This window comes from Thermobia domestica, chromosome 18, assembly GCF_964235325.1.
Source record: "Thermobia domestica chromosome 18, izTheDome1.hap1.1, whole genome shotgun sequence".
In the NCBI taxonomy this organism is placed as follows: Eukaryota; Metazoa; Arthropoda; class Insecta; order Zygentoma; family Lepismatidae; genus Thermobia; species Thermobia domestica.
In genome coordinates, this window is record NC_137471.1 from 46,165,770 (window position 1) to 46,179,505 (window position 13,736).

Here is a 13,736-nt window from a genome sequence, read left to right on the forward strand (position 1 = left end):
CATATGCTGGCAAATACAATACCAATAGCTAAAGAAAAGAAAAGAATTCTTTGTTCTTACTTAGATTTCAATCTTAATGACAGTAAAGGGTTTTCGCTAAGTTTACTCTAACTTTTTTAAAACACTATTAAATAAACTAATAACCGTTTCCAAATCCTTTCTTATGAACCAGAAAATTGGGTGCGCAGTTTGTGACGTCATCATTGTTGGGCACTCAAATTTATACTGTAAAACTCTGCTAAAATCAGGTTGGTAGAGTCATAATGATAAGATGTGGAACACAGTTTTATTAAGATAAATACAAAAGCCTGTTAAGTAGGTGTCCTAAGGCCCAGGCAACCAAAGGAAAGAATCCCCACAAAACTCCAAGCAAGTTGAGGGGCCCATACACGTAAACACATGCCTGAAGAAACAGCCCGACTTGCATGAAAATGATAAAACCACAGGCAAGTTGATCGTGTATGGCCTCGTTCATTCATGTTGAAAGTTTTCAAAATCTTCTGAAAACATGCTTGATGTTTTTGCCGTTCTGCATGCATGTTTACCGTGTATGGGCTCGTTCATGCAAGGTGGCTGTTTTATATTTAGGTCCGCCAATCACGACAGCGGAAGAAATCACGTGACTCTCTTCTCCGTCGCATGCCAAGGTCGTTGAAGATGAATGATCTCCACATTTCTCAAACTACTTTCAGTAAGTTGGACAGCATGTTGGTACGTGTGTGGGCAAAAAATTCTTTCAAGATGCATGATAAAAGAAACCTTTCATACATGTTGGCCATGCAAGTGCGTGCGTCTATGGCGCGCTTAAGATTCTCACTGCTCCTGAGTAAACAAAGAGGGATGGAGTTTAGCAAAGTTCCAAAGCAAGCTAAGTGGAAAAGAAAATCACGAAGTTCCACAGCAAGCTAGGTGGTTGCGGTTAGGAATCTCTCAGAGCTCCACTGCAAGCTAAGAGAGTAAGAATGACCAACTGAAACTGATGCCAGTTATGGTGATGCTCGGAATTTTATACCTCCTTCTGGGTACCAGTGGCGCTGGTGCTCTTCTCCCATCACATGACCCAGCGGCCCAATGGCAGAACTTTCTGTGTCTTTCTGCGATGAGCTTTCGTAACTCAAAAATTTTCTGCAGGAATTCTGCAAAAGAAACACCTGTAATTGTTAAAAATACGCTTTACGCAACCTAAAAATCAATTCAAACTATATTTATGCGGGTCGTTTGTGCATTTAAGGCATATACACATAGCAGGCATGTTGTTATACTTTTCTCTTGGCTATTTTTTTCTCTGGTAATTTTTCTGCACAGGCGCGGCAAATTTTCTGCGATCACATCGCAGATCGCGGCATGTTCTGCTATGGGGCCCAGCGGTAAAAATTATTCTTGTCGTTTTCATCTTATAGTAAGTTGTAATAGAAACGCAGGTGGTGGTGTTCACAAATATATAGCCACGTGCAGGATATTACAATTACATTTTACAAGAGATCTTGAAAACAATTTAAGCGTTTCGTAGATACTACATTCCTTACTTGCCAAATTTTTCATTCTGTACATATTATTCACAAAAATTATATAAAAATAGGATTGAGTTCTTTAGGATGTAAAATTATAGTAAATGTTTGTGCGTAGCTGTGTTGAAAGTGAAAGAGAAAACAAAAATATCTAAAGTTAAGTAATTAAGCTCGACGACTTATTTGCTAATATTGACAATATGCCTTAATGGCACAGTTACAAGGATGAAGATAGATCTTAAATACTACAATATTCAGTGACATAAAGACACACGTACTTAACCAATCTCGTATTGATAATTTTAAGTCTTTTCGCAAGAATGAATTGCTTGACACAGAAGTCTGTTTTATATCTGAGTTTAATCGTCTTTCATGGAACGTTTATGAAATGTAGAGTGTTTAATATAGTGTAGTGAATTTGTGCATGCAAGGAACGCATTTCTCTCTCACCAACCTGTTGTTGATGTAGATGGTTTCCCTCTTATGAACCTGAAAACGGCTCGTTCTTGTATATCAATGGAGATTAAACGCGAAATCCTGGATTGACTACTTATCCAATGGAACTCGATAAGGAATGAGGATAGTTGATAATTGAGGGTGGAAACGTGCACAGGAGGTGGGTCCTGGGGGTCCAGACCCCCCGAAATTTCGACTTTTGTGTAAATTTAGCCTAATTTTAGGGGCAATTTTAGGAATTTTAATATAAAATACCCTCATATTGAGCTTGGACCCCGCGAATAAATTCCTGCGTACGCTACTGATTGAGGGTGTAACTTCTCATAGGATAAGTTGTTTAGAGTTAGCGTTGCAGACTGGCTGTTTATCTCTGAAAGGTTAAGGTGTTGGTCTGGGGTGACTACACTATAGACCAAATTGAATGAAACTAATAAAGTCCTCAGTTACATTACATACGAAGAAAGAAAGAATAGTGAAACATGGGAAAGTATCTCAAATTCAAAATCTCGACATGCTCAGAATAATATCAGTTTGAGAGAAATACTTTCATCAGAGAAGTAACTAGGAAATTTTCACAGTTTGTTAGAATTTGTTGCATATCTAGACGGTTTTACATGACACGGAAATTCTACAATAGAGACAAACAACATACTTCACATATGTAGACATGACGCAGATCTTTTCCGACTTGTCTGGACAAAATAACAAACGGATAGAGAAAACAAAACTAAGAAATTCACGTGCGTGAAATAAACAAAAAGATTTCGATAAAATTAAAACATTGATTTTCATTTTTACTTCCTACGTCCACAATATAATGCTTTTGAAAAAATGTATCGACAAATTTTAAAATTAGTGTATAACGATGATTGTAATCGCTTCGGATTCTGGAATTGAATTCAGGGGTTCAATGTTCAAGCCTCTAAGTCTAGGAGACGTTCATTAAATGTTAACAGTGCTATCATAATTTTTAATATATAGAGTTCAATTTCCCCGCGGCATTACAGGGCCTTAAGGGAAATATGCATGAAGTAAATTAGATCGCAATTCGTGTTCTGAGATAATATTTTACATGTTTCATAACTCTAATAAAATTTCTTTCCCTAATTTTGCCTTCAACGTAACTACATGGAACGACTATTCAGCTATCACTCCAATGTGGAATAGAGGGGGGCGCTGTGGCTCAGTGGAGGAATTTTAACTGTCCTCGATGTTTCTGTGTTCGTGTCCCTGTCGTGTCTAGTAGTCCTGAAAAGTGGTTGCAGTAGAAAATAAGTCAGGAAGTTTAAAAAAAAAGTATTAGAGCGTTCACCTCCGGTGCTTGGGGTCCCTGGTTCGATCCCAACTCGCGCCGTGTGGACTTTGTAGTGGACAAACACCGTGCTCGTGGGTTTTCTTGGGGTTTCCCGTTTCCTCCCACTTTCTTTATTCCACCATTTCATTCATTTCTCATAATCACCGTCTCCTTTAGCCTAACCGGCATAATCGTGGGACGTAAAACTCAAAGATTTCATTTCATTTTTATTTCCAATGTGGAATAGATCCCACATAGAATGTGTTCAGTGCACAAGGGAATCAGTTCACTTTTATGGTCATTTTGGAGTATTTCATTTTAAGATTTCTATTTGAAGCTACTTTCAAACCACAAAAGGTTCATGCCCAGATATTGTAAGTCTATCTACCTATCAAAATGAAAGTGACTATGTTCGTGACTTAATAATCTTTAAACCACCCGACCGATCCCGATTAAATTTTCAACATAGATGAGGTTCGGTCCTGGGATAGATTTTCAACTTAGGGGAGGGGAGGCATTTATAAATGATTGAAAATGACCGATATTAGTGTCAAATCCACAGTTTTCGGCGTCACTGAGATGAAAAGTGACATTTCTGATGCCGTTTTAATCCAAATTCAGCACTGCTACTTGGGGAGAGGGAGGGGGAAGATATATACAAAAATGATCTAAAATGACCGATATTAGTGTCAACTATATAGTTTACGAGTCTCTGTGATGAACAGTGACACTTCCGATCCTGTTTAAATCCAAATTCATCCACGCAACTTGGGGGAAGGGAAAATTTATACAAATGATCGAAATTGACCGATATTAGTGTCGAATCCATAGTTTTCGGAGTCTCCGAGACGAACAATATCACTTCCGCAGCAGTTTAAATCCAAATTCAGCCTTCCCTTAGTACTCCTAAAGGGGGGATGGTAACATGTAAAAATATTGAAAATTACTCATATTAATGTCGAATTCATAGTTTTTGGGGTCCCTAAGTTGATTGGTGAAAGTTTTGGCGCCCTTTATGTCCAAAATGAAACTATTCTTCCCGTGCGAAGAACGAGCATTCTGCTAGTAAAATACATATAAAACAGTGTTAACTTTTCCGTGTACTTAAAGTGTACCGCAAGCACACATTCACAATTTTTTTTTCTTGGGAGGGGTCTGAAGTTTGTGGGAGTCTATACTATAAGACACTGTGCCTATGTAGTATTGAACCGTTGTTATTCTACACCTGACAAGAAGTTAAGTAATTGTTGCGTACCGCCACCTATATTCTCAGAAAAAATATAAAATTATTATTATTATTATTATTATTATTATTATTATTATTATTATTATTATTATTATTATTATTTTACGAGGAAAGAATACAAATGAAGTTCTTTAGGCTACGTCAATCATTTCTGTGCTAAACAAATATAGTTTTATTAAGAAAGTGTACAAATATAGTTTTATTAAGAAAGTGTTACAAATATAGTTTTATTAAGAAAGTGTTACAAATATAGTTTTAAGAAAGTGTACAAATATAGTTTTATTAAGAAAGTGTACAAATATAGTTTTATTAAGAAAGTGTACAAATATAGTTTTATTAATAAAGTGTACAAATATATGTCGAGTACAAAGTTTGGGGGACCCGGATCAGTACTGTACAGTCCACCAAAAAAAAAAAAAAAAAACTGCAACATGAGCATGTAAGTTTATTGTGAAACTACGTCTAACAGCCCAGGGAATCAACATAACGCTTAAGTGGCACGAATCACGCCAGGAGAAACCTCGGCGTCCTACCCTGCACACATATTTTGGAGCAAAAGACTTCGTCGTTTTACAATAAACTTACATGCTCATGTTGCAAGTTTTTTGCTGCGGACTGTACAAACTATGTCCTTTTATCACATCTTTGCCAATTGGACTTGATACTTTTGTGCTCTGAACACTCCAAATAGAATTCAAGCAAATTGATTTCAAAAGTAGGTTAACGAGAAATCTTAGAGCCAGAAGAAATGTATTATTTCTTTGAGAATCAGCTTAGTTGTATTACTAAGAATCAAAAGTAGCATTACTGTTGTCTTCTCTAATTAGTCTAATTAAGCGTCGAAGTAAGTATAAACATTTATAATAAAGAAGAAATGTTGAAATTCGTTAGAGCAGAAAGCAATGGAAGTTTAATGAACCAAACTTAAATAAAAGGCACTAAACTTTCTCATTCCAATTGCTTAAACTAAGTGCTGTAATGCTGCAGTTCCGGAAAAGTTTCGTTCGAAGAAAACTCAATCCGAAAAATAAATTACCGTTTGTGGACTTTTTCATGAGAAATGACTTATGCCTATAGTAGGATTATAAATGGAATATTATGTTATACCGACAAAATCGTATGAGTCGTATTTGAGTAAATTGTAAAGGGAACAAAAGTAAACTATCCTTGTGAATATTTTTGCGAGAAGCGATTTACGCAACAATAGTAGATTATTGGTGATTTACGGCGCACGAAAAACCGGTCCGGCACGCCACGAGCATATACAAAAATGCATACAAAGAGCAAAGGTTTGGTTACTGAAACGTACTTACTTTACCTACTTACTTTATTTACCGAAGTGATCTTGTGATCATGTCTTGTGTTTTACAGTAGATGCTGAATTGACCACCTTGTGTTTTATTGCATTTTTGTGCGCGTACTAACATGTTATTATACACTTTGCGCAACTCTGTCGCATCAATTGCCAAAATCTTATTACGAATATTGTCCTTCAAGTCTTTTTAGGTTTTTGGATTATTTTAGTTCACTTTTCCCTTTAGATTATCCCACAGATAAAAGTCTCACGTGGTCAGGTCCGGCGAACGCGGCGGCCACAACCCTTTGCTGATACTCCTTTCTTCTGTGGATCTTTCATGAATTTGTGGTAGTAACTCGTCTGAAGTGTGACAGGTCACCCCTTCCTGTTGAAAGGAAACATAGGAACATTCATGGGGTGTTAACTGCGCGTAAAATTCCTCAAATATCCGCATATGCATATCACTGTTTACTGTTGTTTCAAAAAATATGGGACCCACAATCAGACCTGCTGACACAACACACTAGACTTCTGTTTTCTGATCGTTAAGAGGTTCCTCATAAATCATATGGGGATTGATTGTTGACCAGTATCTGCTGTTTTGGGTGTTTACATGTCCTGTCAGATGGAACGAAGCTTCATCACTCCTAAAATACAGCATTGGGTCCAACATTTTATATGACCATTTCAAGTAACCACGTGGAGTAATTCACACATTTTTGCTTATTTCCCTCCTTCAGTTTATGAACACATGTCACTTTGTATGGCTTCGTCCGTAGATCTTTTAAGACACGTTGACAAGAACTACGCGAAATGTTCACTTGTTGCGACAATTTCTGTGTCGACTTCTTTGGATTCTGGATCATTCGTGCTTGAGTATAATGAAAATCGTCAACAAACTTATCTCCAACAGTAAACCACCCCTTGTGTATTTATTCATGAGAAATGACTTTACCCATATTGTAGGTTTATTAATGAAATAATGAATAAAATTGTCTGAGTCGTTTAAGAAAAATCACAGGACCAGAAACGTCGTTCCGGAAAATATTTGATTTCACATAATCTGCAGTTTAGTAGCAAATTGTCTCTCGTGGGTTATGTGCATTATATCTGTCCGGTATTTTTTTTTTTCAGCTAAACCACTGGAAAATTTTCCGGGAAAATTCACCCTCTTGAGGATATTCTTAACCAATGACCCAACCAATTTTTCTTCCTCTGTTCAAAATACATCTAAAATTGTTCTTTTCTTCCCAATTTCTAACACCCTCTCATTCGTTTTTAGCTCGCCTTCCTAATTCTTTTCATTCTTCTCCACACCCACATTTAAAATTTTTCAATCCTTTTTCATCCCCTTTGTGTACTATCCATGTTTTTGCTCCATACAGTATAATACTCTACATGAACTATTTTATGAATCTTTTTCTCAATTTCTTAAGAGGTGTAGGAAGGCAGAACTAACAGTGATATGAACCAGTTAGCTAACCACATTCAACCAACTAACTTTTGTTTTAGATGGATATTCATGGGCAGCAACACCAAGAAGTTTTCTTCGTTCATTTGTTTCTTTATAGAATCAATGACAAAGATAGTAATGTGGTACGCGATCCACAGAACTTCTTCGATTTCCACCAATCTTGGTATGGAGATAGATCTTGACTTACTTACTGTCCTTGTGAAATATTTGTCTGTGCAGACTTTTGGTTTCCGAGTTATGGGTAATCAAATTTGGTCAAATTACACTAGTTAACAAAGGTTTTGTTACATAAAAGGAAATACCTGTTCTTAAAGGAACTTTTTGCGCTGAATTCGAATATGCACTCGGTTTTTCTCCATCACGTACGATTTTCCCGTAACAGAGGGATTTTCGGGAAAATCCCTCAAAAATTTCCCTTTTCGTTTATTTTACACCCCAAGATCTTGTCCCCTTGCATATACTAACATAGAAATTATACCTAAGTATACTTTGATTCATATTTAACAAACCCTCCCAAGTTTCGTAATAATCGCTTTATTCTTTCTAGAGAAATAAATATGTTTGTATCTATACTGTGTGTACTGTTTATTGCACCTTATAGTAATGCTTTCAGATCTCTTAAGTTGAGGTAAAACGTTTTGCTTTATTACCACAAACACATATATAAAATATAATACAATATAATTTACAAGTGTGACAATTTACAATAAACAATAATACAAATGTACCAAAAGGTCATGAAAAGACAATCAAAACTATCACAATATATGAAACTTCCATTGGGTTACAAAAACGTACACTACTTCCTTCTTTTGTAAGAAATGTTGCATTCTCTAACAAGACCCCAACAATAGTCCCCCATCATTGAAGGATCCCATCGTCCCTGGTACCTTTTCTCCATTGCCATTATATCTTGGTGGAATCCTTCCCCCTGTTCGTCGCTGAGAGCACCTAAGTTAGCAGGAAAGAAGCTGAGGTGGGAGTGCAAAAAGTGGATTTTTAAAGACATCCTACAACCCAACTCTTTGTATTTCTGTATCATGTCCTGTACGATTTCTGTGTAACTCTCAGCTTTGTTATTGCCCAGAAAGTTGCGCACAACACACTTAAATGCTGTCCAGGCAGCTAGCTCAGCACTGTTTAACTTGCTGTCAAAGCTATCATCAAGCATTAATTTCCTAATTTGGGGACCAATAAACACTCCCGCTGAAATCTTAGCATCACTCAGGTTAGGGAACTTATCTCGCAAATACTTGAAACCTTCACCAGATGTGTCCATGGCTTTGACAAAGTTTTTCATAAGTCCTAACTTGATATGAAGTGGCGGTAGTAATATCTTATTAGGATCTACCAAAGGAGCGTATTTGACGTTGCATTCTCTAGGTACGTAATTCACTCTAGGTCCCCATTCCTTCACTTCATAATGTTTGTCATCAGCTCGGAAATGAAATGAAATATTTGAGTTTTACATCCCACGATTATGCCGGTTAGGCTAAAGGAGACGGTGATGATGAGTGGTGGAATGAAGAAAGTGGGAGGAAACGGGAGAACCCCGACAAAACCCACGCACACGGTGTTTGTCCACCACAAAGTTCACTTGGCGGGGGCTGGGATCGAACCCGGGACCCCAAGCACCAGAGGGGAACACTCTACCACTGAGCCACCGCGGCCCGTTGTCATCAGCTCGGCTATCCCATAAACATAAAAAACATTGGTACTTCGTGCAACCACACTGCAGTCCTAATAAAATACCAACTACCTTGAGATCACAACATATTTGCCAACAATGGTCCTTGTAATTTGTAAGATTTAGCAAAGTTGACATGGTGTCATAGGATTCCTTAATCTTCACTGAGTGCGCAAGTGGTATAGAAGGTTTTTTACTTCCATTATGTAAAAGGAAATAAACAAATTTCATGAACAAAACGAAAAAACTTGGAGAATTGTATATATATGTATTAAGATATACATATACTGTACGTTTAAAAAAATATACGTTGGAAGTACATTCTATTTTTATACACGTTTCTAATTTACAGAGAGCAATACAAGTGTGTGTTGACTATTGTAAATATTCATTTTTATGTCTGTGTTTGTAGTAATAAAGCAAATCGTTTTTACCCCAACTCAGGAGATCTGAAAGCATTACTATCAGGTGCAATAAACAGTGCACACAGTATACATACAAATATATTTATTTCTCTAGAAAGAACAAAGCGATTTTTACGAAACTTTTAGGGTTTAGTAAATATAAATCAAGGTATACTTAGGTATAATTTCTATGTTACTATATGTAAGGGGACAGGAGCTAGGGGAATAAAATATCTGAAAAAGGGAAATTTTTGAGGAAATTTCCCGAAAATCCCTCTGTTACGGGAAAATTGTACGTGATGGAGAGAAACCGAGTGTATATTCGAATTCAGCGCAAAAAGTTCCTTTAAGATCAGGTGATTTTTCTCATGTAACAAACAAAAAGTTTAAATTTGTTAACTAGTGTTATCATCCGCGATCTACATAATTTATCCGAAATTGATCAAATTTGGCGTTGTGATATCAGCAACGTTAATTTCAGGTTTTAGTTAGGTATGGGCAAAACCGGTTTTTATAAAAACCGAAAACCGGTTTCTATAAAAACCGAAACCCGAAAAACCGACATTTTGGTTTTCTCCAAAACCGGTCCGGTTTTTCACCGAAAGCGGTTTCGGTTTTCTCCAAAACCGGTTCGGTTTTTCACCGAAACCAGTTTTGGTGAAAACTTTTCGAAAACACATAAAACTATTTCTGTGGAAATGGATTCGGTTTCCGGAGAACAACGAAACACCATTCTGGTCAGAAATAGAACAAATTTTAGAAAAAAAATTGGAATCGGTTTTGAAGAAAACCGAAACCGGATCAGGTGAAAAACCGAACCGGTTTTGGAGGAAACCGATAACCGGTTTCGGAGAAAAACGATAACCGGTTTCGGAGAAAACCGAACCGGTTTTGAAGAAAACTGAAACCGTTTTTTAAAAAATTTCAAAAACCGGTTTCGGTTTTTCTAAAAACCGAAAAATCGGTTTTTGTGCCCACCACTAGTTTTAGTTGGAAGCTGCAGGATGGTCCACTGATAAAGGTAGAGAGTATCACGTTTCATAGTATTGATTGAAGTATGTATAGCTCAAACTCGGGGAGCAGAGGGCAAACGCCCTCACAGCTCTCCTCAAATGACGCCACTAGGTGGTTCACTTTGACTTGCTTAGTACGTATGTAAAGTATTTTATTATGAAGATCTGTAATTCCCCAGTTCAAGACCATTAAAGTTGGTGCTTGGACTTAGTCAAATTTTGGGGGGAAAGTTACTAATTACTATTGCTTATTATTCTCTGAAAATAAAAACCGGGCCATATATCATATTAATCTCTTGACGAAAGGACAAGTTAGAGTTTATTTTCAGGGAATATGTATTTTCTTATATACAACTATCTACATTTATTCAGGTACAAAAATCTACACCTATTCATGTACAAATATCTATTTATACTAATATAAATATATGTAATTACAAATTTTTACTGAACATAATCATCCCATCTTCTTTGATCACTGTCACAAATTTCAAACTCCGAATTGTGACCTAAATTTCTTGAGACTCTTGCAGAACTATAAGCTCCAATTTCTCATGTTTAGCAATAAAGCTATCCCTAAAATGGGTACTTCTTGTCCGTATGGCCTGTTTGTAGTTGCAACGTACATTTTTGTGCTACTACGAGTATTTATCGCTGAGTGGTGTCTACACAGAAAAAAGTAGCTAAGTATCTAAAAAATAAACGATTTCGAGCCCTCCAACTACTGGAGCGTTTAGGAAATAGGGCTTGATCTTGCAAAAATTAAATGATCCTTTTTTAGTTTAACGTACCAATTTATGTATTTTAGGCCAAAGGAAACAGATGTTTAATTAAAGTGAATGATTGTGAAATTAAATCGTTTGTGCTCCCCCACTAAGAATCACACGCAAGACTATGTGCACCAAAGGTGCAAGCGCTAGCCACTAGACCAACGGGAAAGGCTGGCTTATTCTTGGAGTGGGGCTTATATGGGGCGTTCAAAGCACAAACAAATCAAGTTCAATTGCAAAACTTGTGAAAAAACGAGACATTAAGTACCCGGCTATTTGACGCGATCGCAAAGCGTATTTATTGTTCCTGCGTACGCTTGGAATACGCTGACCATGTATTTAAATATAGATGGCTAATCACAAACGCGAAAGCAGTAAAAACGCGGAGAAAACGTCGGCTCGAGCGTATTTGGAGCATTTCGGAACAATAGACCGACTGCTGTTTAAAAGATTTCAAAAGGAAGAAGAAAAAGAAAAGGCGTGTTACCAGGCAAGCGGATTGTAGCAAGAAACGGCTGCTTGGAAGATGGTTTGTGCAGAGTCTTAGGCTATTCGAGAGAGCGTTACCCCCTGTAGCGAACGCGGCCAAGGTGGCTATTCAGTAATGTTACTTTCACCAGATTTGTAAATCATACTGTGAGCCAGTCAGGGTTTCCGGGTCTTTTTGCCAGGTCCAGTTGTGTAATAGCAGAGTTCCAATATCCTGCACAAACCATCTTTCAAGCAGCTGTTTCTTGCTACAATCCCTTTGCCTGGCAATACGTATTTCCTTTTTCCTTTCCTTTTGAAATCTTTTAAACAGCAGGCAGTCTATTGTTCCGAAATGCACCAAATACGCTCGAGCTGACGTTTTCTCTGCGTTTTTATTGCTTTCGCGTTTGTGATTAGCCATCTACATTTAAATACATGGTCAGGGTATTCCAAGCGTACGCATGAGCAATAAATACGCTTTGCGATCGCCTCAAATAGCCGGGTACTAAGTTTATTCGGTGTGCTTAAGTACGTGAAAAATTTAACACTGTTTTTGACATGAATCTTTTAAGCTCTGAAAGCAGTTTCAGACAGAGATCTTAAAGATGAAATACAGTATGTTCAAAATGACCAAAAGTGGACTTGATCTCCTTATGCACTGAACGCAACATATTACGAGGAATCTGGAAAAAGTATGCAAGGGCTTATTTTCTGATTAGATCTCATTTTCAGAGAAACATTAAGTAAAATCATTGAAAGAAGAATTTTTTCCACAATGGGGAAATGATTAGTATTTACTAAAGTATGGGACGCAATTGATGACGTAGGGGCTAGGTGAATGAAACGAAGGCTGTAGTGTGACGTTTTCGTGTGGTAAAGGAGTCTTGCTAAGCAGCCTCATTACAGCGCGAGCAGATGACAAATACATCTCGTTCACCGTATCTGTGGCGCTGCTGTCAATGTCTGTTTTCCCGTACCCCACTCGAAAGAGGGAGGACAAGTTGTGGTTGATATCCTTCAATAGTTGGATGTGGATAGGATTACCAAATTGAATTATTTCACAGTCTTCGCTGTTCACTGTCTTGTTAGCCATTCTAAGTAGCCTACGACCTTACTCGCCAATATCACATGGCTGAATGACAAATTGGCAACACAGCCGAAGTCATTCACTTCTTTCCTCAAAGCAAAGGAAAGGTTTCCTACGCAAGAGGACAGTGAAAGTGGAGCCGAAGTATATTTCACATATTTTCCGAGGGCACATTTGAAATAGAAAGGGTCTAGCAGCGCTTAAAGAAAACTCAGTGCGTTGCCTTCAAACGCCATAAACGTTGTCCTTTAGCATAGTTAATTTATCTTATTCTTGATTTCTTTTTCTGATACTAATGCAATATTAAAATTTTATTCAATTTTTCAGAAGGCGGATAAAGCTGCTGTGGTGGATCGCCTGACAGATACCAGCAAGTACACTGGGATGCACAAGGAGAGATTTGATGAGACCGGTAAGGGCAAAGGGAAAGAGGGCCGTGAGGATATTGTTTCTAACGAAGGTTATGTCCAAGGATATAAAAACCAAGGCACCTATGATAAGACTAGGGCCAGTGCGGCTGAACCCGAGAGGACTGAAGCCCCCAATGAGTAAGGAAAACCTGTCACTGGGAAAAGGCAAAGGTTAAGAACGAAGAGTTGTTCACCGTGTGGTATCTTCAAGAACATATTTGCTAACTTGTATTTATTGAACACACTTCCCTACAGCAGTCGATACAAACGGACAGATAAATGTTACCCACCATTACATATTTTTTGAATGAATAATAATAGAATTATGAAACGAATACCAATTTTTGGCAAATAAATTGTTCAAGAAATTAAATTTTGATTAATTGAGGCGTTCGTCCCGATAATGAGAGACATGCGTTAATGAGCAAACTGTGTATATAAAAAAGAACAAATGAATTAAAAAAAAAAACAGTTTATGCTACATTCATCTAGAACGGGTTGTGCAAGTTAGAGGTCTGCACGGGCTCGGGCCGGACTCGGGCCTATAAAGCATATATCACTTCGGGTCCGGGCGGTGAATTTTTAAATATACAACCATATTTCTCTGGCCTTTTCGGGC

The 13,736-nt window shown here is 37.5% G+C and overlaps 1 protein-coding gene across 1 annotated transcript in view; it reads left to right on the top strand.

Annotated features, from left to right (window-relative positions):
• LOC145675020 (tubulin polymerization-promoting protein homolog) overlaps positions 1–13,490 on the top strand; it is a 32,506-nt gene extending 19,016 nt beyond the window's left edge. Inside the window, exon 4 of the mRNA XM_081745388.1 lies at positions 13,035–13,490. Coding sequence (XP_081601514.1) covers positions 13,035–13,259 — 225 coding nt within the window. The 3' untranslated portion in view covers positions 13,260–13,490. The remainder of the gene's footprint in view (positions 1–13,034) is intronic.
• The last annotated feature ends 246 nt before the right edge of the window (positions 13,491–13,736 follow it).